The following is a 24,011-nucleotide window of genomic DNA, read 5'->3' on the forward strand; positions in this document are numbered from 1 at the left end:
TCCTAGCCCTAGGATAGGGGAGCCTTTGGCTGAGGGGTTCTGCGTAGCTGCAGCAAGAGCTGACAGCTGAGCAACAAGTCCTTCCTCTCACTCCTCAAAAACGACCTGTTCAGCTCAGGAAAGGGCAGCAGGGCCAGGGGCCCTCCTCTTCCCACTCCCGGAGTGCTGGTCTCCTCATCCAACCTCCCTCCACTGCAGACACACCCCTTGGCTCTGTGGGCACATCACACAGGGCTCGAACCACCCTGGAGAAGACAGAGGGGCAGGAGAGCCCCAACACCTTGGAATTCCAGGGTCCCCAGTACCCAGGGATCGGTCTAAAGCGGGATGGGGCACTGGGAGCGGCCGAAGGTCCCTAAAGGGGAAGGCACAGGATAGAGGATACCTTGCTCCAGTCTGGGGTACTCCTACTGAAGATCTTACCGAAATGGTGGGAGGCATCAACATGAGACATTGCTAAAGGAAGGCTCTGAATTTCTTAGAGGAGATTGACTCCAGTTAATATTAAATAAAATAAAGGCTTAAAAATACCATCTCATGAGCACCAGAGATGGTAACTGTATTCGTGGTGTAGCTGGGCCAGCGCTTCATGTCACTCTCGGGGATTCGTCCTTGGTCCATCAGTCCTTTCCAGGGGTGGAATCCACCCTGCGGGCGTAGGTCAGGGTCACCCTCCGCCCCCAGTGCGCAGCCAGGTCCCTGGGGCCGAGCAGAGCCGGGCGCTGTGGGCGCGTGGGGGAGCCCGGGCAGGGCCGGGAGGAGAGCTGCCGGAGCCAGAGAGAGCTCAGCGGGAGCGGGAGGCGGCGGCGGGGCCCAGCCTGACGCAGCGGCTGCCCGGGCAGGCCACCGCGGGGCGCCCGGCCCAGCACCGGCAGTCCCTCCGCCGCCTTCTCCCCAGAGGCTGGGGCTGGGAGCGAGTTCCCCGCGCGCCTGCAGGGGGGTCCCCGGCTGGGAGCTCAGGCGGAGGGAGGCGCCCGAGCGCGCACCCGGCGGAGGAGGCGGGGAAAGGAGCGGGCGAGGCGCGGGAGCGGAGGGGGAGGGCGCGGAGGGGAGGAGGAGGCGCCCGCCTGCTGCGCGTCGGCGGCCCGGCCAGTGGGGCTGCAGGCGCCCGTCGCCGCCGCCGTCCCGGGGCTGAGTCGCACCCAGGCGCCCAGGACGGTGCGCGCTCGGGCGTGTCGGTTCGCGAGGGCCCGCGCCGCGCCGCCCCGCGCCTCCGGCTCGCGCCCCCGGGCCGCGGCGCATGTTCGCCTCCTGCCACTGTGTGCCGAGAGGCGGGGGGACCGTGAAAATGATCCACTTTCGGAGCTCCAGCATCAAATCGCTCAGCCAGGAGATGAAATGCACCATCCGGCTGCTGGACGACTCGGAGATCTCCTGCCACATCCAGGTGCGGGGAGGCGCAGGGCGAGGGAAGCGGGGCGCGTGCCGGAGGCAGGTTGGGGGGCTCTGCGGGTGGGCGTGCGCCTTCAGGGATGAAGAACCCACCCCAGGGCCATGCTAGAAAGCCAGATCTCATTTCCTCCCCCTTCTGAGGCTGGAGCCCTACCCGGAGGTGGGGGCACTGTCCCTGGCAGGTGCCAGGCAGACGTTATCTGCGCCCAAGTCCCTTCGGGCATGCAGACGCTTCGCCCAGGTCTGGCTGCGCCCAGGCTGGGGGCAGCGAAAGCTGCCTCCTGGAGGACTATAACCCCTCTGTCCCCCATCCCACCAGGAAATGGGAGTTCCGAGAACCAGGAGGGGCACCTCCACGTGGAGAAGGCATGCACTAGCCCGGGTTCACTCCTTCTTCTTTACGGCACCCGGGCACCGAAGGTGCCATCAGACCCAACCAGGCTGCCTGCCACCCCCCTGCCCCTGGCCTTGACTTATCCGCGGCGTGGAGGGGGTGCGGGGAGGAGAGGCGGAGGGTGCGAAGTTTCTCCGGAGGGAGAGAGGCTGGGCCGCCTTGAGGGATGGGGCGTGCGCCGCGTGCAACTAGAGCTATTGCAAAAGAAGTCGTGTGAAATCTGAGTGTTTCAGAGAAAGGAAAAGGGCTGTGAGGCCGGCAGAGTTGAACTGAGCCGAGTTCAGGGCTCAGGGACCCGAGCAGGACCTGCTCCCAGGGAAAAGCGCCCCTGGGAGCACTCGGGGACATTCGCTCTTGCCCAAGTTGGAGAAGGCAGCCCTGCTGGCAGCCGACCCGCTGGTAGTAAGTGCCTTAGGGTTTGCAAGAGAGCTCTTATGAGCTGCAAGGGCGGGCGTGTGCACCCAGCCGCCCTGTGTGGATGTGTAGGCAGGTGTGTGCCCTCTCCCACCATTCGCTCAGAGCACATAATTTGGAAAGGCTGTGTTAGGGCTCAGCACTTTCTGCTTCTGACTTTTAAATCTATTTACTCTGGCATTTCGTCTTCTCACCTGCCTCCCCCTCGCCCCCCCTTGAAGCTCAGGACTGAACTTTAGATACAGGGCACCCTGGCAGTTCTGGTGAGAGGTGAATGGGGGCAGCATCTCCCAGCAGCAGGAATCCCTTTCTGAGCTGTGTTCACCAGGAATGAATAAATGAACAAATGGAAGGTCTTTCCCAATTTTTTTTTTTTTTTTCCTGGTGGGAGCTTGTGACACGCAGCCAGCAACTAATTTGTAAGCTAACAGCTGGACGATTTCAAGGCAGGAATGTGGTGCCCCGTGATCTCCCAGGAGAGTACGCCCCCCCTGAATTTTCTGGAGAATCTTGAATTTCATTCTGAGCTAAACTAATAAAAAGATTAGCAGGATAGGCAGTTTTTCTGCTGCCACAGGGCTGCCCAGGAACATTTGGTATGTGCTGTCTTGTGATCCAGAGACAGTCATTTGTGCACTTTGTGTTACGGCCAAAGGGCATCTACGCATCTTTTTGTCCACAATGAATATGTAAATAATGGAGGGGCCAGCGGCAGGGAGTGGGGCTAGGAGTTCTCCTTTGCTCTGTCAGCCCTGTTCTGTCCCACTTGAAGTTGATGCCCCTGTTTTTGTTCTGGTTCTTGTCCAGAAAAATTTTCCTTAAAATAGATAAGTAGTCCTCAAAGGACATGTATTTGTTGTCTGGTGTTCTGGGGAACAAAACAGTTTGGAAAGTTAGACTTTGTATGGCCCAGCTGATGCCAAAGTAGTTAAAATGCTATGATCTAAAATGTTGATTTCAGCATTACTTAACACATTGTATGCGGGAAACGTATTTATACGTTTTTACGTTGACTGGTAGTAGAGCGCACGATAAAAACTACCCGCAAACAATGTGTTAAAAAAAAAATCAATTGTTTCACTTTGTGGCACAGCTTTTTCTGCCCCTGGTGCCCCCAAATGGTGATTATCATTTAACCAGTTAAAATGAATTAGAAGATGTTGTGTTGTTGAGTGTTATCTCAACCCTATAGGTTCAGAGAGAGTAAGATATTTGGGTCACATGACAAGTAAGTGGATTAGAACCCAGGTCATTTGACTCAAAATCCAGAGCTCCTCCTTCTCTGTAGCACTGCCTCTTGAAACTTGAGAGTTAGGATACTTCTGGCTGCAAGTAAGACAATAGCCAGGTGAAGTGGCTTAAATTACAAGGACGCGTATTATCTTACCTAAGGAGACGTCCAGAGGTAGGGCGGCTTCAGGGTTGTTCAGCGGCTCTGCGGGGATCCAGGTGCTTTCTGTCTTTCCATTCCGCCATCCTCTGTGCCAGCTCCGTCATTACAGTCGTCATGATGTGAGGTGGCTGTGGTAATTCTGGATGTCAGTCAGGCACTGCCACACCCAGCATATAAAAGGTGATATTTCCTCATGCATTATTATTTTTTTTAATCATGGAAGAACACCTTTTGTAGAGGCCCCATAAGTCTTCTCATCAGATCCCATTGGCCAGGATCGCATAATATACCCATGCCCTAGCTGCAAATAAGTCTAGGAATGCTTGCTTCTGGTGTCTTCACTTTTCACTCTCTATAATGAGAGGTGGGCTTTGCCAATATGGGAGGAATGGAGGTGTGTGTGTATATGTGTGTGTGTGTGTGTCTATCTGTGGTGGGGGGCAGGGAATGACTGTTGGCTAAGCAAGCAATAGCATCTTTCAGAATAGGTCAAATTGAGTTACAATTATTGTTACAATAAAATTATCAGGAGAGTTTAATAAGGTGTCATCTAAACCTAGCCTGTTTTAGGCAAATTTGATCATGTTTGTCTGATCAAATTTCAGAACAAGAAAAATTATTGGATAATCTTTTGTAGTTTGTGTTGTTAAATATGAGTTCAGTCCTTACTGAACTGATGGGTTCTGGGCAGCTACAAGCCATCTTGCGTAGAGCAGGCGACTCCACTCTTGCTGAAGTGGCAGAATGGCAAAGTGGTTGAGAGCTTGTGTTCTGGAGTGCTACTTGCTTGAGTTGGAACCCTGGCTAGCCAGGTGACTTTGGGCAAGTCACTTTACCTCTTTGGGCCTTAGTTTCCTCATCTGTAAAGTGAGGATAATAATGGCACAGACCTCATGGATTTGTTGTAAGGACTCAATATAGAGTCTATGTCAAATGCTTGGCTTAGTACCTGGCCCATAGTAAGAGCTGAACAAATATTGACAGTTATCTTAATATTATGTGAAGGCATATTAGAGGTAATCCCAAGTAGTGGGAAGGCTTTGATTTAGAATCTAAGGTTTTTAAGCCCAAACTCTATCAGTTTCTGATTGTTCAAGACCTTAAGTAAGTCATTGGGCCTCCTGTTTTACACCTGTCAAATGGGCATCATAATTCCTCAATTGCCATCTTTCCCTGGGTTGTTGAGATAAAACATGGTATAACTGTTAAAACATCACTCAAATGTAGAGTACTACTCTAATCAACTTAGTGTTTTTTTTTAAAAGGGAGTAGTGTAGTGCTCCCCAAATTTCTTATCTGTTGGAACAGAAATTGGGTGGTCACATGCAAACATACATATGTACTAAATATCAGGCCCCATGATAATCCTGCTAGTGAAATCCAAGCTAGATTTAGGTGACAGCCACACCTTTTCTGTTAGTAAGGACAACACTTTCTCTGTCAAACTCATCTAAATGCCTTTTAGAGTTCACTGAAAATCAAGACACAAAAGGAATAGAAGTGGGAGACAGTTTGTTAGATAATGTGGCCCAGTGCTGACGTTTTTAGACTAGAATACATGGGTCAGCTCTTTGTATTAAGTATGTTCTGAAAAATAAACTAATCTTATTTCAGTGGTCTGCTAAGATCTTATCTCTTGATGTCCTCAGAGCAAATGCAAAGTGTATTGACTGTGGGGAGAATGGAATACTGTTAGCTCCACATCATTTGGACACTATATCCGCTGGATGCTTTTAACTTCGTCTAGCAAATTCTAATTCAAGCTGGCATTAACACTAAGCATGTTTATGGGCTCATTTATCCAGAAGTCCTGAGTTAAGGACTGCATTCAAGGACTGTCCTGCCTTTTGTGATGGCACATTTCTCTCAGTAGATGTTCAATGAATGTTGGAGTGACTGGGTGAGTGCATCTAGGTGTGTCTATCTCGATAGACCAAAGTACTGATTAGACACTGATGCTGGGATGGAATGATTCCTTCTGACTCCTGCCTCAGCCAAATCAAGAGATTGTTTTTCAAACAGGATTTCCCCTGATGGCCAATCTGATGAAGTGTTGAATGTCTGTGAGAGCATATGGGGGCCTGGGGTTAGCACCTTCTTGTGTCTCTGGGCCATACTTCCCACTCTTGGTTTCCTGTCTCCTGGACTCTTGATGGCATTGCAGAAGAACTCCAGCAGCTTCTCATCACAAACAAATCACTGTGCCCTGGCCAGCGTGGCTCAGTTGGTTGGGTGTTGTCTCATGCACAGAAAGGCTGCCCGTTTGATTCCGGGTCCGGGCACATGCCTGGGTTACGGGCTCCATTCCTGGTGGGGGGTGTGCAGGAGGCAGCTGATCGCTGTCTCTCTCACATTGATGTTTCTCTCTCTCCCTCTCCTCTTCTCTCTCTCTCAAAATCAATAAAAAAAAATCTTAAAAAATTAATCATTGTATATATACTAACAGTGCCTGGATGCTCCCAGAGGCATAGGGGGCCCAGCTGTTCTCACTGGCAGAAGTGACCCTGAGGGATAGTGACCCTGGAGGACAGTGAAAAGTGCACTTGAGGTGTCACGTAAGTTCTGGAGCTGTTTGCTTTGGTGATTTTTCCCTGAAGGTGCAGGAGGCAAATGAGGGGATCACCTTAGAAAAAAATAAAGCTCATTCTAACAGGGAAGAACATTTGTATAGATCTAGGAATTATGTTTTTCTCAAAAGTAAATTAGTAAGTTCTTTGAAATAACATTAATCTTATTTGATAAACAATTAAAAAATATCTTCTGTGTGCTGAGCCCAGAGCGGAGAATGGGAGATAAAAAGAAATGAAAATCAGCTGTCAAGAGGCTCACAGTCATTTGGGGGGAGAGAGACAAGATAGCGATGCAAGGACAAAATGTCAGAGGTAGGGACAGGTATATGCAGGTGGAGGTGCGAGAGGAGGCAGCCGTGTCATACTGGGCCAGCAGTAAGTGGCTCTGCTATGGATTAATCTTGACTAATAATTAATGGAAAAGTGAAAGTCAACTCCCTGAAGTAGGGGGAAAGGCACTACGGGCAAGGTGATCCCTTGCTTGGCATGAACCAGCATGACTGCGTGTGGAAGTGAAGGAGGGCAGAATCCAGGTGAGTCCCAGGTGGTTGGGTTCGGTGACAGGGGTAACGGCGATGCCACTCCAGGAGAGATAGGACCAGCAACATAATTTCTGGGGCCTAGTGCAAAATAAACATGCGGGGCCTCTTGTTCAAAATTATTGAGAATTTCAGCATCGTGACAGCAGATCATTAAACCAAGTATGCAGCCCTTCTAAATATGGGTCATACACCCATGAAGTTGGCCCTGAGAAGATGGAATAAAGGAGAAGCAGTTTTGGGGGAGGAGATGGTGAGTTTCATTTTGGGAATATTGACTTTGAGGTGCCTGTAGGGTATCTGAGTGGAGCATTTCCAGTAGGCAGTTGGGTATGAGGAATGAAAGTCAGTAGAGCGGTCTGTCACAGAGTCATAGTTAAGAGTCTTTCGTGTTCATGCTAGTGGTGGTGGAGACCATGAGGTATGAATGAAACCACCGTGATAGGTCTCCCTTTTTTGTCTGTGTTTCTGCTTGGGTCATCCTTGTAAATTAAACCAATGGATTATGAGCTTTGGAATTCTTTTAAGGGTATTTGGTTCTTTTGCATTTGTTAGGCAGCTCTGACCTGTCTGAGCATGTCCCCACTTTCTCCAGCAACTAGGGCAACCAAATCAGAGTTATCAGTGGAAAAGCAGCTTCCTGCTCTTTTTTTTTTTTTTTTAAATATATCTTTATTGATTTCAGAGAGAGGAAAGGAGAGGGAGAGAGAGAAATAGAAACATCAATGATGAGAGAGTCATTGATCCGCTCCAGCCTGCAACCCGGGCATGTGCCCTGACTGGGAATCGAACCCCAATCGCCTGGATCCTAGGTGGATGCTCAGTCCCTGAGCCATGCCCTGCTGGTCCAGCTTCCTGCTCTTAATCCTCATTTTCTAGCTTGGACTAGCAAATGAAAAGAAGTCCTGTCTCAGCTTTAAGGTTCTGACTTACAAAGCATAGGATTTTTACTCTAGGGAAGTTACCCTTTGAGACAGTGCCGTGAACATTAGAGAATACATTTTAAAATTCTATTGAGACGGTAGAACATTGAAGTAAACATGGTGTGTGAGGAGCGGCTTTGCGAGTCATGCTGAAATCATTTATCCTTTATTTAATATTTATAATAATCAGATTATCAATATTATGAATAGTTATTATAATCAGATATCTTCTATGGAGAATTTTGTTTTCTACTCAAATTTCTGGGGGTTATTTTGAATATTAAAATAAATGCAAGTCCTGTAAAACCATTAAAAGAAATAGTCTAATATTGGTAACATAATAACCTGGATCTTAGATGTAAAATAGAGTTTTATCTGACTGTATCTATGTATTATGCTAGGACATGGGATTATTCTGTAGCAGGGGAAGGGAGTTAGTATGTTAACAGATCAGGGTTTGGTTTATGATCTCTCGCCGCAGAAGCATAATTTACTGCTTTAAGGCACTAGGCCTTGATGGTAAATGTTGGTCTTGAAAGGATTGGCTGAATCAGGGTCTTTACACACAAACTGTGAAAATTTAAATACAATATCATTTACTACTGGATCAATAATAAAATTAAGCAGCCTTAAAAAAAAAAATCAATAACTAATTAGCCTTATTAATAGAAGAGAATAAAACCTAATTAATAAATCAGCTAATAATTATTCCTTGATGTTATTTTTTGGACTGGTCTATACACATGCTATTGTCCATTATTCTGAAAATAATGCTAGTCCTTGTGATCCTTATCTGTGTAGGTGTCATCTACAGTGTAGGGTATGTGGGGTATTTAGTGGTGCTTTGTTAAGAAACATCCTTTCTCTCCACTCATGAGCCTCTTTATATCATTGAGTAGTATGATAATAGTGTGTATTAGCCAGTTGATTAAGTTAAGATCTGGAGATGTTATGTGATTTCTTAAAGTTGAATATTTAGTGAAATTAGAATGGGGTACGGTGTCTTGGGTTTTAGGTTTGCTCCTACTATACTAAATACTACCACTATTTTGGTTTTGAATCTTCCTTGGTCATCTAAATGATGTAATTCTTTCCACTGACAACTTTCTAAATATCACAAGGAAAAAACATATACTGATCACATGTCTGGATAAAGCAAGCCTGCTGATTTCTTACAGCTGTCATCTAAGGACAGGGTTTTAGATCTTTACTTTCTTTCAGTCAACATGTGGCTCAATGTCTATTCGAATGAAAACTGCAATCAACTTATCATGCACTTAGGGATATTTTGCCATTGAACATATCTAGATAATTGAAAGATCTCTCCCCTTTGTATGTTTGGCATGGTATAGACATTGCTTGTAGTTTGACATTTCAAATTAACTCCCAAGAAACTGCAAATAAAGAAACGGAGAAAGGATGATGTCAATAGAATTTTCTACCTATTCTGTAATTTACCTCTTGGTTTTGCAGTTGGCCCTGAAGATGGGAATTTTAGCAATTTCAGATCATGATATTTAGAGGACTTCTAGAAAAATATGAAAATAAAGTGTTTTTGCTGTTGTTGTTAGGCATTAGCTATATCCTAGTCTCTTTGTTTTGGAGGCTTAGGCAGAAGAATAATGAAATCTCTGGAGTCAGGGGTAGAGAAAACACTTCATCCCACCTGGAGCCCTGTCAAGGATAACCTCACCTCTCTCTCGTCCCCAAACCTCAGGGGAGATGTGTTTCTGCTGAGGAGCATCGTGGCCCGGGGGTGGGGTGGGGAGACCTCGAATGGCACATTTGGTCTCCAGGGTTTGGAGACATAATTTCTCCACCAGGTGTAGATGGCACTTTCTTGGTTCAGTGCTGATTAAGAGAAAAAAGAGGAGGAAAAGTTGGGCAGTAATTCAAGGGCAGCCGTGAAGCCTGAGTTTGCAGTGCCAGCAGCAGTGTGGAATTTGAGAGCAGCAAATTAGAAGAACAAAGCAGATTTTAATCATATGCCACAGAGAGGAAGGTGGTTTAGGTTTATCTCCAAATTGTACCTCCATTAGAGAAAGGGAGGCTTTTAGTGCTATTATTCAATATTTATTGTTAAAGATTTCTTCCTTCCTTTCCCCTAGTCTGTCTTTAGTACACCCACTAAGTGGGAAGTGCCAGCCTTTTTTCTCTGAATGTACTGAGCAGTTGTTAAATATGAAACATTTTCTTGACGTTACTGGAAATAGAGAGGGAAGGAGGGAGGGGGAGAGATTGATTGACTTGAAGATTCAGGATCTTCGCCCTTTAGGAGATTTTTGTCTGAAGGTAAAATGGAAGATTAAGAAAGTACCCCCTCCCGTCTTTGCAGCCGCCCACCCACTATCCAACCATTTATCTATCAACCCACCCACCCGCTCCTCCACTCATCCACCCACCCACCTGTCCGTCCATCCATTCATCTAACAAACATTTATCGAGGAGCTATGTTAAGGATTGGTCTGGGTCCCAGAAATACAGAGATAAATAAGAGCATGGTTCTTTCCAGTAGAGAAGACAGACACCTAAACAGACTCAGGGTGGTACTCGTAGGGTAGAAGAACTCACCAGGATATTATTGGAGCACATAGAGAAGCCAAGAGTAGAGCCAAGGTATGGCTTGGGGGAGGTGTAGCCCTCCTTGAATCTCTAGTCACTCTCCCAAAGTCACTACTCTTCAAAAGGATATTCTTTGAAATGGATCACTGATATTTTATGACTCACATTTGAGTGTGTGAATAAGAGCATCTCTAAGAACTTTGCTCTTCTTTTTGCAAATATCTCAGCAAAAATTGTGCCTTGCTGTAAAATGTGATTTCAAGAAAAGTCACACCCCCCTTCCCTGCTTCCTACCAGATTTTCACCCTCAAAGTGTCTCCATATGGAAATTCTGGAGTAGCCACTGGGGCACCTGATCCAGCCTGGGAAGGACAGGAAAGGTTTTCTGGAGGAGATGATGTCTCAGGTGCATTTTAAAGGAAAATAGGCATTGACGGGCCACTAAATTGAGGAAGTGTGTTGAGAAGGGATACCTGCGGCTTTCTCAGGGAGCGCTTGCAGTCCAAAGAAGAGAAGGGTCTCATTTAACTTGATGAATGAAAACGAAGAATGGGACCTGGCATCCAGACTTTCATTTCCATAGTTCTTTCTACTTCATGATAAGGCATTGTTTATGTGAGCTTGGTTAATGTTGCTGTGTTTTTTCTTTGTACATAGAAATTAGTGGCATATAGTCATATAAGTTCAAATTCCACTCTCCATTGCTGGTCTGTAGCAAAGAGATAGACTTTTGTATATTAACCTTGTATCCTACAACCTTGCTATACTTGTAATCGCTTATTAGTTTCAGGAGTTTTTTTTGTCGATTCTTTCTGATTTTCTACATAGATGATCATGTCATCTGTGAACAAAGGCAGTTTTATTGGTTCCTTCACAATCTGTATACCTGCTATTTCCATTCATTGTCTTCTTGCATTAGCCAGGACTTCCAAGTTGAAAAGGAGTGGGGAGAGGGGATATTTTTGCCTCGTACCTGATCTTAGGGAGAAATAACAAATCATTGGGGTATAGTTTGCATGGACCAAATGACCTGGAGTATTGTTTTATAGGGCTAGCTTAGCTAACACTTCTAGAACTAGGGGAAGACATGGCAGGTTTTTAAATTTATTTTTCGTCTTAGGCTCTCAATGCCTCCAGAAATGTTGTAACCCACTTCATGTTGCTCTAAGCACCTTTATTCTCTTCGGTGGGCTTGCTTTCTTGCAGGGTGATTGATAGTCATGTCCCAGTTTTGGGGGCATGTCCTCACTGCTTCTCCCATTGCCTCATTTTATTTCCCTCCTTTGCAACGTGAGTGCGATAAATGAAGAATCTTCCACACTCTTCCCCATCCTCTGCTCACCTTCATGTCTTACAGACTTAAAATGTCTTCAAAGAGGACCTTTCCTCTCAAGGGCCCTGTTTAAAATTCCACTCCCTCAGTGATGTGTGAAGAACAGTCAGAGATGCTGAAAGACATCTGATGTGCGAGATTCTTTCCAGGGAATTGGGACTGACTTAGATCCCAGGGGACCCCAGACAAGAGGAAAGGGGGCTTGGCCTCCAGGAGGAGAACACAAAGGGGAGGCCCGAAGATTTGCTCAGCAGTGAGGAAATGCGTGGTCACTGTGCTCATTTCTGCAGGAGGGCTTAGGAGGGTCTTCCAATTGATCAATTGATCAGCTAATAAGCATTTACTAAATAAAAAAATTCTTGTTAATCCTCCCCCAGGGATATTTTTTCCATTGATTTTTAGAGAGAGTGGAGGGAGGGAGAGTGGGTGGGGAGAGAGAGAGGCAGAGAAACATTGACGTGAGAGAGAGACATCAATTGGTTGCCTCCCACATGCACCCTGACTGAGGCCAGGGATCAAACCTGCAAACCAGGTACGTGTTCTTGACCAGGAATCGAACCCGAGACCCTTCGGTATGTGGGCTGATGCTCTATCCACTGAGCCACACCAGCCAGGGCTAAATCAGTAAAATTTTAATGCCTCATCACACCCACCATCTGAGCCTTCTGGCTAACGTGACACCCCCAATCACATTGCTGCTTGTTACTTTTTTCATAGCATTTGTGGCTGTTGATTAACTTGTTCATTCCTTTGGGTGCCCACTGGCTGGCTGTCTTCCCCGCTAGACTGACAGCTCCAGGAGGGCAGGGCTGCTGCATCCCGGTGCCTGGGGTGCTCAATACAAATATTGGTTAGCTGAAAGAGTACAGAAATGAATACATCTTGTCAAATAAAGACAATAGCCACAGTGCTTGCTACCATTTGCCGAGCATTTACTACATGCCAGCCCCTGTGCTAAGCACCTTTCATCTCATTTAATCCTCAGAAACAGCCCTACGAGGTGAGAATTAATACCCCTGATGTACACGTTAGGAAAATGGGCCACGGAGATGGATCCTGTCCCAAGTCACACAGCCAGTAAGCAGTGGGCTGAGATTTGAACCCTGGTCTGCCCAAGACCTTGAAGTTCAACAAATTAAGGTGTAATCCCAAGAGATGTCAAGCTTGAGCAGTAACTTCAGAAAGGGACCCAGCCAGAGGAGCAGGTCTGTGCCTTCCCGGTGAGTGTGGGGCGCTTGGTAGCAGACCAGGCACCTGCTCTTTAGGAATCGAGCTGGAGACACCCACACACCAGTCAGCTCAGCGCTGCAGAGCAGGTTTATCCCGATGCGGGTTCCTGGTAGATATTTTGAGCAGCTGTGAATTATTTAGGTGCTGAGGCAGAAACACTCCCTGGCATTGAATCCTAACTGAAAGTTGTGCATGAAATGAAAGCCAAGAGGCCCAGCAGTTATTTATTTATTTTTGCTGTTAATGAATGGGGGAGAAAAAATAACCCTTCAGTAACTGGCCATATGTTTCACCTTTTGTTACTATTTTCTGGCTTTCAAGTGGCCCCTTGGTGCTTGTGAGTCTGTTTATTTTTATTATGTCATATTTTACAAAATACCAGAGGGCCGTTTTCACCAGAGAGCACTCAGTGTGATCCATTCTCCTACCAGGAGAGCTTAAGCTGAGAGAGATAAGAGGCTTAATGAGCACCCTGGTCCTGGCAAGCTCCCTCCTTCCCTGGGTCCTCTCTGAGCCTCATTTCTCCCCTCCCCACTCGGCTGTTATGCTATTTGGGTATCCACTGAGACTATTATTGTGAATTTATACAGTATGGTATACAGTACAGTCTGTCGGTCACTTCCTTAGTAAGCCACTGAGCAGGGAAGGAAGAGAGCTGGAGGGATTCAGGCCATACCCAGGCTCATCCTAGGGAGTTAACCTGGCGAGGGCAGAACTTTCAGGAGGGACCATGTGCATTTTCTTAATGAGGGTCAGCGCTGTTCACTCTCTAACACCTGCTTTTTAAAAACAGCTTTATTAAGATATAATGCACATGCCATACAATTTACCCATTTCAAGTATGTCATTCAGTGCTTCTTAGTACATTTGCAGAGTTGTGCGGCCATCATCACAGAAGTTTGTACCTTCTGACCCCCTTCACTCATTTTGTTGACCCCCCACCCCCTCTCCCAGGGTCTCTGGTAGACATGGGTCTGTTCTGGCTGTGAGTTTCTTTTAGATTCCACATATAGGGTGTGGCAAAAGTAGGTTTACGGTTGTGAGTACACAAAACAATTTATTCCTGTTTTATTATTCATTAATTATTATATTATTTTCCCTACAAATAACTATAAACCTACTTTTGCCTCACCCTGTATAAGTGAAATCATACAGCATTTGTCTTTCTGTCAGACTATTTCACTTAGCATAATGTCCCCAAGGACATTTCCATGTTGTCGCAAGTGACAGAATTTCTTTCTTTCTCATTGCGTATATAAACCACACCTTTATCCATTCATCTGTTGATGGACACTTAGGTTGTTTCCATGTCTTGGCTATTGTGTGAATAGTGCTGCAGTGAACATGGGGGTGTAGATGTCTCACCAAGGTAGTGATTTAATTTCCCTTGGATAAATACCCAGAAGTGGCATTGCTGGATCAGATGACAGTTCTGTTTTTAATTTTTTGAGCACCCTCTATACTGTTTTCCACAGGGGCTGCACCAGTTTACAATCCCACCAACAGTGCATGAGGGTTCCTTTTCTCCACATCTAGTGGATTCCAGTTTTAAACGAGGTCGGGGAAGAACTCCCTGGGAAGGCGGCAGCAGAATAGGGGTTGGAAAATCGTTTTTGTAAAGGGCCAGATAGTGCATATTTTAGAATTTGCTGGCCAACTGCTCACCATCTTTTTAGTGCGAAAAGCAGCCTTAGACATTACATAAAAGAATGAGTGCGGCTGTGTCCCATAAAACTTTATTTACAGATTAGGCAACAGACTGAGATTGACCATGGGCTGCATTTTGTCAATTTTTGGATTAGAATAAAAATGTGAAGGAGGTGAGAAATCAGGCCCTGTGGATATCTGTGGGAAGAGCATTCCAAGTAGAAGTAACAGCCAGGGCAAAGGCCCTGTGGTGGGCTTATGGCTGGCTTGAGGGAAGAGCAGTAGGAGTTGAGCAAACAAGGTGAGAGGAGCAGGAGATGAGTGGAAAAGATGGTAGGGCCAGTCCTGTAGGGTGTATAGACCAATGTAGACTCAGTGCATGCCTATAAGAATATTCAAGAGAATGATCGATGAACTGCTTTTTTAACAATTGAACGATAGCACGTATACCAAAAAGTATGCAAAATTAGAAGCGTACAGCATGGCACACTTCTGTAAAGTGAAAACTCTTGGGTGACAGCACCCAGACCCAGAAACACACATGACTGGCACCTCAGAAGCCCTCCTCGTGCCTCCTCTTGAGCGCTATTCCTGGAGGGTGACCACCGTCCAGGCTCCTAACACCGCAGGTTCATTGTGCCCACTGTTGAACTTGATATAATTTTTCTTAAAAGGCATCATGTGATGTGCACTCTGTTGTCTTCTTGAGTCTGGCTCCTTGTGCTGAACGTTATGTTTCTGAGATTCATTCTTATTGCTGATTGTAGTTATAATTTTTTAATTCTCACCGATGTTTGAGAGTCAGTTCTATGAATATTATATTATTTGGTTAATTTTTCTATTGTTGATAGACGTTTAGGTTATTTCCAGTTTTGACCATTACAAACTGCGTTGCTAGTATTACCTTAAAAAAACCACACAAAAAACAACTCTTAAGTGACAGACACAGAGCCAGCTAAATATTTAGGGGCTTTCAGAGTTTTAGGAAAACAGTCGCAAATTTTTGAGAACAGGACAGGCCTGGAACAGTCACAGACTTGTCCAGGATGAGACAGTTGACTTCCTGCTGCAGCTCAAGGTCATAGCTGGTCAGCGCAGCAGCTGCCCATGGGCCTGGCCATGGAATGGAGATTCATCAGGAGTCGGTGCGGTTTGCTCACCTCGCTGGGACACTCCACCTTCCGCTTTTGACATTCCTCTGGCAGATGTTTGTTTGTCTGTCCTGGAAAGGGGCTCTTTGCGGTGGGGCCTGGGGCTTCTCACGAGCTCTCTCACAGCCATGATCTGTGGGCTCCTGGAGAACCTGCGTTGTTTGTGTCAACCCACCAGGCAGGAAAACTCCACTTCTGAGGCCCTAACACTTCCTTTCCACATCCTCAGAAGGAATGCAAACATTTAGGCAGCTCAAGGTGGAATATGCCGAGACAAGGAAGACTGTGCTTGCAAATATTCTTCACGTAGTGAAGCACGGTGAGCAGGTCACTTTTTGATGATTTTGAAGCCGACCTTTTTGGAAATATAGTTCTTGTGCTGCAAATGCAGAGCAGGTGCACTTTGCAGCTGTAGAGTCATGAGATCGGAGTCTGGTCAGTTTACTAGGAGGTCCTTGGAGGCTCTCCCATTTCTCATGGCTGTCCCAGGCCACCTGTCCTATTGCCCCTCTGCTCAGCCAGCATGCACCCCTCTCCCGTCTGTAGGTCATCCTCTTAGTAGACAGCATGGCCCACCGCTGCCCATCTGGTGGCCTCAGCACTTGGCTAATCTTAGAACACCCTGGGTCACCCACTGGAGCTTCATGGCCTCTGTGTCCTTCTTGAGCACTTTCTAATTCTAGGGGAGGGGGAAGTTCTTCCTTGTGGACTCTTTCTAAACCAAGGAGAGCAAGAACACAAGTAGGTAAACTTAGGAAATAAATAGGCTGGAAATAGCAAGAGACAAGGCAGCCTTCCAAGTCAGCAGTTCTGAGTGTTCTCACCTGTTCACAGATGTACGCTGTATTTCACAGGCTTTCCCAATAGCATGGATATTTCCAGACTGTTCCATTGCTTCTATGAGAATCATTGTAAGATACCCCTTTTGTGGCGCATCATCGTATGAAGGGTGCTCTCTTTATCTCGTGTAGAAGAAATTTTCATGACAGGTGTGGACTCCTGGCCCAGAGCAGATGTGTGGAAATTGTTTGCTGAAAGAATGAATAAGGAAAGTATGTCTCTGAACCTTCTGCAACAACTGACATCCCACTATACTGGGGACTCCTGAACCCAAGATTGCTTGTTCTTTGACTCTAGTTCACCCAATCTGACCATGGAACATTTCCTAGAAGACTTCCTGTCATGCATTCATTCATTCATTCATTCATTCACTTGATATTTCCTGCACAAGGTACCTTGAGAGGATCTTGGGGTAGAGCACCTAACACAACATTATACATTCATGGAGCTTATCCTCTAGTGGGAAGAGGGTGACAATAACCATACGCTCATACAAATACAAATTTTGACAGGTGGTGATGAATTCTATGTAGAAAAATAAAGTTGGGTAAGGGGGATTAGAGAGTGGAGTAGTGAAGGGACAAGGCAGTGTTCTTTCTAGGGTGGTCTCACATAGTACTAACCACACAGGGCCTCCATAAGCCACAGTTCCCCCTTCTGCCTCTCGTTGGAATGAATTGGGCTTTTTCTTCCTTTCTCTTTTTTTAAATTGAGATATGATTTACATATAACATTGTGTTATATTTAAGGTGTACAATGTGTTGATTTGGTACATCAGTACATTGCAATATGATTACCACTACAGAGTTAGCTAACACCTCTATCTCATCACATAATTATCATTTCTTTTCTGTGGTGAGAAAATTTAAGATCTACTCTCCTAGCAATTTTGAAAACTGTAATACAGTGTTGTTGACTATAATCACTATGCTGTGCATTAGATCTCCAGAATGTATTCATCTTCTGGTTGCAGGTTTGTATCCTTTAACACTATCTCCCCGTTTTCCCCACCCCCCAACCTGTGGTAACCACCATTCTGCTCTGTTTCTATGAGTTCAGCTTTTTAAAAAGATTCCACATATAAGTGAGATCATACAGTATTTGTCTTTCTCTGTCTGACTTATTTCATTTAGCATAATGCCCTCGGGGTCACCCACATTGTCACAAATGGCAGGATTTCCTTCTTTCTCGATGCTGAATAATATTCCATTATATAGATATCACATCTTCTTTATTCTTTCATGTGTTGATGGACACTTAGGTTGTTTCCATATCTTGGCTCCTGTGAATAATGCTGCAATAAACATGGGAGTGCAGATAGCTTTTGGACATCCTGTTTTTATTTCCTTGGATGTATACCCACCATTGGGATTGCTGGGTCATATGGATGCTGTATTGTTAATATTTTGAAGAATCTGCATGCTGTTTTTCATAGTGGCTGCACCCACTTACATCCCCACAAACAGTGCACAAGGGTTCCCTTTTCTCCACCTCCTTGTAACCCTGACCTCTCGTCATCTTGATGATGGCCATTCTAATGGGTGTGAGGTGGAGGTGCGCCTTTTCTGCCCATGATTTCAACGAAATCAACTGGGGCACTGCTTTCCTCTGACTCCTTTGGGTGTGGACTGACCTGGTTCACTTAGCTAATGGAGGTGTGGCCCTTGAGTAGTGGCCATTCCAACCCTACACCTGGTTCACAGTGCTTCATCTTCACCATTTGAATTCTGTGTCATTTATTGCTGAGTGACTAATGACCACAATGCCTTACCACAACACCTATTTATTAGCTTTATAGGCCAGAAGAAGTTGGGTTCTATAGTCAGGGAATCACAAAGCTGCAATCAAAGTGTTGGCCGGGCTAGAGTTTTGGGGGAAAATCTGTTTATAAGGTCATTCATGCTGATGGTAGAGTACAGTTATTTGGGGTTGTAGAGCTGAAGTCCCCATTTTTGTGGCTGTTGGCCGGGAGCTGCTCTAAGCTTCTAGAGGTCATCCACATTCCCTGTCATGTGGCCCCTCCATCTTCAAGTCAGCAATTGTGCATGGAATCCTTTGTACCCTTTGGCTCTCTCTCACTTCCCTTCTGCCACCAGCTAGAGAAAGTGCTCTCCTTTTAAGCGCTCATGTGATTATGTTTGGCTCACCTGGATAATCCAAGATAACCTCCCTGTTTGAAGGTCAACTGTGCCATATAAGCATAGCCTAAATATGGTGCCCTCTTTCATCATAGTGATGGATTTTGGGGACTAAGGCAGGACATCACTAGGGGCCATTGTGCCTACCCTGATGGATTCTTTCACTTCCAATATCAGCAGTATTTGCAGACCTATCTTTTCCCTTGTGACTGGTGCACCTTGGCAATTACTACAGTGTGCTTTTATTTCCAGGACCTGAGTCCCTCCTTTATTAGAGAGACATTTGGCATTTTGAAGCCAGTTGGTATCCCAGAACCTAGCACAGCAATCAGAAATTAATGCTTAGTGTTTCTGTTTGACTCCAAATGGCCAGGAACCAAGGAAATTATGGCCTATTATATCATTATATGGTCATTAAAGCTTCTCATTAAAGCTAAAATGATGAGGGCTGAGATGTTCAAGGCACTGTTTGGGTTTGATTTGGAGTCTCCTGAATCATAAATTGGGAAGTCACTTTTATGTCCCGGTACTTCTATTTTTAGCTGTCATAGCCAACTTCCTGGTCATGTACCCATGAGTCTCGCCACATCTGCTGGAACCTCCTGTGACTGGGAGTTCGTGTTACCTTATAGTGTAGTGTATTCCATTCTTGGACAGGTTTATATATTAAAAAATTCTTTCCTCTATTGGTCTATATCATCTTCCTTCTCATTTCACCCACTGTACTCATATATGACCCATAGCTACACCAAATACCTCTTTTCTCTTATAAAAGATGTTATTCAGATGTTTAGAGGCAGATATCAAGTCTCGGAATGTCTCTTCTACAACTGGACTCCAGGTTTTCCAGACAATCTGGCACGTTACCTTCACTTCTGGTGCTGGGTACACCTTTAGCAAGTGGACTCCGTCAAAGGCGGGAACCTTCTCTGTTGCACTCACCACTCTGTCCCCGGATCCTAACACATTGCCTCATACATAATTGGTAGCAGTAACTGTTTATTGACTGGGATGCAATCTCCTTTGGACCTGAAGTTGACGTGGCCTCTGCTTAGATGTTTGCATGTGTGAAAATAAATAAAGGAAATCTCATTCAAAATGGAGCCAGGAAGCCACGAAGGGAGAGCCCTCACACCGGCCCATTCCTTGCAGCTTGCAGAGCCCAGCCGGAGGAAGGGAGATTTCCTCTTGGCCAGCAACAGCCAGCTGCCCTCACCTGCAGCCAGTGAGAAGCTGCCACCACTTCAATCTCTCATTTTCCACCAATGAGCATTTGTCAAAACAACCCCTCCCCACTTCCTCCTTCCCTCTATAAAAGCACAGCTCTTCTCCTTTGTTCTTAGGACTTGTCTGTTGGTTCACCATAGCTTGCTTGTCCTGAATTGCAAATCCTCTCTGTTTCTGAATAAACTTGATTTTGCTAGTGGAAACACCTTTTTCTTCTAAAAAGGCTGACGCATATTCTCTCCAATTGACATTACCCAGGCTCGTGAGCCATCCTGCAGGTTGCTACCTAGAAGCAGTTAATGTTTTCCATCTTAATCCTTTCCAGAACAAAGCACACAAATAGATAAATTAAACAAGTTAATGGTTCAGGCACTCAGGAGAGGATGCTTCCGAAAGTAACAAATTTTATTGCTTGATTGAAATTGTACCTCATTTAGAACCGGAGTGGGAAAGAGGAGATAAATTCATTACAGAGAAAAAGGATCATGTTAGACTTGGAATTGGTTTTCCTTCTCTCTACCCAAGTGCAGGGAGTCACTTAATCAGATCCATCTCTCAACGAGGGCACTTGCTGCAGGGGTGGAAACGGAGCCTCACTGACAGTAAGAAGGGATTCTTCCCAAGAACAAATAGGAGATCTGGCTGCCTTGCTGCTGTTACACAGCAATCACTTTATTACCTGGGGCAGCAAAGGTGGATTTTCATGGTGGGTATGCGCTGCAACATTCTAACATTACTGCTTGCTTAAAAATGCAGTTTTGTATAATGTAATTGTTGGCACATGTATATCATTTTCCTACAGAAAAAATGTAGGTAATGATATCTGTAAGAAATTGCCACTGACTTGGTAGCTCAGCTGTAGACCCGGAATGCATTGTAACGCTCCCATGAAAGAACATTCCACATTTATAAAAATTTCAGGATGCAGTTCTGCTCTCTGAAAAATTAATGTGGTACCTTATATGTAAAATGAGGGGTCTTCATCTTCACCACATTTATCTTTCCTCCTTTCAACAGATATTTGCTGATTCCTGTGATATGGAAAGAGGTGCAGTTTTTAAGCAGAATCTCCAAGGTATCTACAGAAAAGCAATTATAGGAAAATCAATCATTTATTGTCTTTTACTATTGCTTGATAAACATCAGCATAGACTAGATGAGTTTGTTTTTGATCATTTTGATCTGGATATAATATATTCACACATACTTTGTGAGTTAATTTTAAAAGTAGACCCAATCATTCTTGGTAGGGAATTTCCATTGTTTAATTCTTTCTTTCTTTGTTATCTCTCCCAATAGTGAGCCTAATAATTAACTGACATGATTATAAAGCATTGGACTGTAAGTTACAGAGTGCTGAAGAGACGCTAACCCGTATTCTCCACACGTCTCCTCTCCTCCAAATTTATATTTTGCTGCCTCTAGATATTTGCATCTTGTTAGAATCCAAAGATATATTAATTCTGCAACCTTTTTAGCCACTTGCATTGACTAGTTAATTAACTCAGTCATTCAGCAAACATGCAGCGGGTCTCCTGTGTTTAGGGCACAGCAGTGGAGATGGAGAGAAGGGAAAGCTCTGAGACGGAGGAGACTTACCTTTTTAACAGAACAATGTTTTTAAGTAAACACATGCCTCACTTCACATAATTACCTTTTTTCTCTCTAAGAGCATTTAAGATTTACTCTCTTAACAACTTTCAAGTATATAATGCAATATGGTTAACTGGAGTCACCATGCTACATATCGAATCTCCAGAATTTATTCATCTTTTTTTTTTTTTTTTAAATATATCTTTATTGATTTCAGAGAGAGGAAGGGAGAGGGAGAGGGAGAGATAGAAACATCAATGATGAAAGAGTCATTGATTGGCTGCAGCCCGCAACTCGGGCATGTGCCCTGACCAGGAATCGAACCCTGATCTCTTGGATCCTAGGTTGACGCTCAACTGCTGAGCTGCGCCGGCCGGGCCAGAATTTATTCATCTTGTAATTGGAAGTTTGTACCTTTGGTCAACATCTGCCCCTCTCTCTCTCTCTCTCTCTTTCTCTTTTAAAATATATCTTTATTGATTTCAGAGAGAAGAAGGGAGAGGGAGAGAGAGAGAGAAACATCAATGATGAGAGAGTCATTGATCGGCTGCCTCCTGCACGCCCCTGACTGGGGATCAAGCCCCGCAGCCTGGGCATGTGCCCTGACCGGGCATCAACCTCAGTCTCCTGGATCCTAGGTCGATGCTCAACCCCTGAGCCACGCCCGGCTGGGCTGGTCAATGTCTCTTCATTCCCTCCACCCCCGTGCCCCAGACCCTGGCAACTGCCAATCTACTTTTTGTTTTTATCATTGAATAATAAATATCTTATTGTCTGGATAAGCCACAGTTTGTTTATCCATTAACCTACTGGCAAACATCTTTGTTGCTTCCAAGTTTTGGCATTTATGAATAAAGCTTCTATAAACATTTGTATGCAGATTTTCAATGTAGATATAAGTTTTAAATTCACTTGAGTAACTTAGCATATGAGTAACTAAGGAGCACAATTGCTGGATCATATGGTAAGGTTTAGGGTTGTAGAAACTGCCAAACTGTCTTCCAAAGTGACTGTAACATTTTTTATCTTTCCACCATCAATGAATGAGAGTTCTGTTCCTCCACATCCTTGCCAACACTTGGTGATGTCAGCATTTGGATCTTAGCTATCCACTAGGTGTGTAGTGGTATCTCTGTAGGATAATTTTTAGCAAACAGCCTGAGTTGGTGAGCCTCACAAACGCCCTGTGTAGGCAGGCAGGAGCGGGAGCTGTGACATACTACTGCATCCTACGTGTGCTAGAAAATAATTTTCTTCGTCATCATTTTGGTCATGAATGTAGCTGTTTTCAGTCCAGTGTCAAAATGGTGAGAGCTCTTTGAGGCTCTCTCATTCGCTCCCTTGTTCAAAGTGGGTTTTTGCCTATAGCATATTCTTCACAGTCCCTCAGTTTTAAATAACTGGCCCTGCTGGGGCTTTCATCCTTTTGTTGGTGCAGTGAGTTTGCAGCTGACTTGCCCTCAGGGGAAAGACATCTCGCTGCATGGTGTCTTCTGGTGTCATTGTGGACGGTACCTAACACTGAGATTTGTTTACATAGATAACCCCACAGCATCTTCTGCTGAGTTGGCTTTGGTGCCCAGATGGAGGTCAGGGTCAGTAACAGCCATGATCATCAACTTGCCCACCTCGGCCTGTTTCAGGAAGATTTTTGCATCTTGGTGATAAAAACCAAAGACCCAGTAAATCCTCAAGGATATTTCCACTTAATGTTGTTACCACACATGCTTCACATATTATACCCCATCTCAAAATTCTGTTTGATGCATATACAGTTTTATATTATTTTAAAATTTTTATTTTTTACCTCGTTAGCATTTTATTTTTATAACGCTTTATTACATTTATTGGGGTGGAATGTACATTTTTATATTAAACATGAAATTATATAGTTCACAAATACGTACAAACCATAACAAACACCATGAGCTGCCATCCAGCTTGAGAGGAAGCATGTTGACAAATAGGTCAGAAAGTATCCCAGATATGCAGGCCTCCCATGGACGCCTGTCCCCTCCCATTTCTTTCCCCCTCCCAGCGTCACCTGCCCTCCTGAATTGGTGGTACAGATGCGTGTTAATTCACTCTGACGGGAGAACTTTTCCAGGCAACACTATCCCGTGAAGTAAGGGAGAGCTCAAAATACCACTTCCTGACTGCAGGTAATGTAATCGCTTTCCTCCCAGGGGTCGGGGTCAGGAGGCCTCCAAGGTGGATTTCTTGGCCGACCTTCCTTTTTTCCATTGCGCTGGCCCCACAGGGATTTGTGTGGAGGACAATGGTCTACTAGAGCTTCTGGAGTTGCTGAGATGGCAGAATCTTCCAGACAAGTGACCCCTGACGCTTATCACAGACTGGAGGGCTGTTGGTGGGACCCTCTGCCGTGAGTGGTGTCCCCCACCGAGATGGATGTGCGGTGGGGGTAGTCACTGGCTGGCATGTCCCCAGGCACCATCCCTCAGGCAGGGCTAGAGTGCCAGCTGGACAAGACTCCTCAGGACACATGTCCCCCTAGGACGCTGACACAGAACATTAAGAGTCAGGGCGTCAGGAAACCCACAAAAATCATCTTTATATTGTCTCCAATTACATTTACGGTATTTTACTGATCAAGGCTCAGTTTGTTATTGCAACCCTCCTCTCTTATCCCAGGCGGAACCGTGGA

General features: G+C 45.2%; 1 protein-coding gene across 2 annotated transcripts in view; it reads left to right on the top strand.

Annotated features, from left to right (window-relative positions):
• The first annotated feature begins 1,076 nt into the window (after window positions 1-1,076).
• FRMD3 (FERM domain containing 3) overlaps window positions 1,077-24,011 on the top strand; it is a 202,248-nt gene continuing 179,313 nt past the window's right edge. For both annotated transcript variants that reach the window (XM_081152115.1, XM_081152114.1), the window contains exon 1: window positions 1,077-1,387. In XM_081152115.1, coding sequence (XP_081008241.1) covers window positions 1,241-1,387 — 147 coding nt within the window. In that variant the 5' untranslated portion in view covers window positions 1,077-1,240. The remainder of the gene's footprint in view (window positions 1,388-24,011) is intronic.

Source organism: Miniopterus schreibersii, assembly GCF_964146895.1.
Source record: "Miniopterus schreibersii genome assembly, chromosome: 11".
NCBI classification, from domain to species: domain Eukaryota; kingdom Metazoa; phylum Chordata; class Mammalia; order Chiroptera; family Miniopteridae; genus Miniopterus; species Miniopterus schreibersii.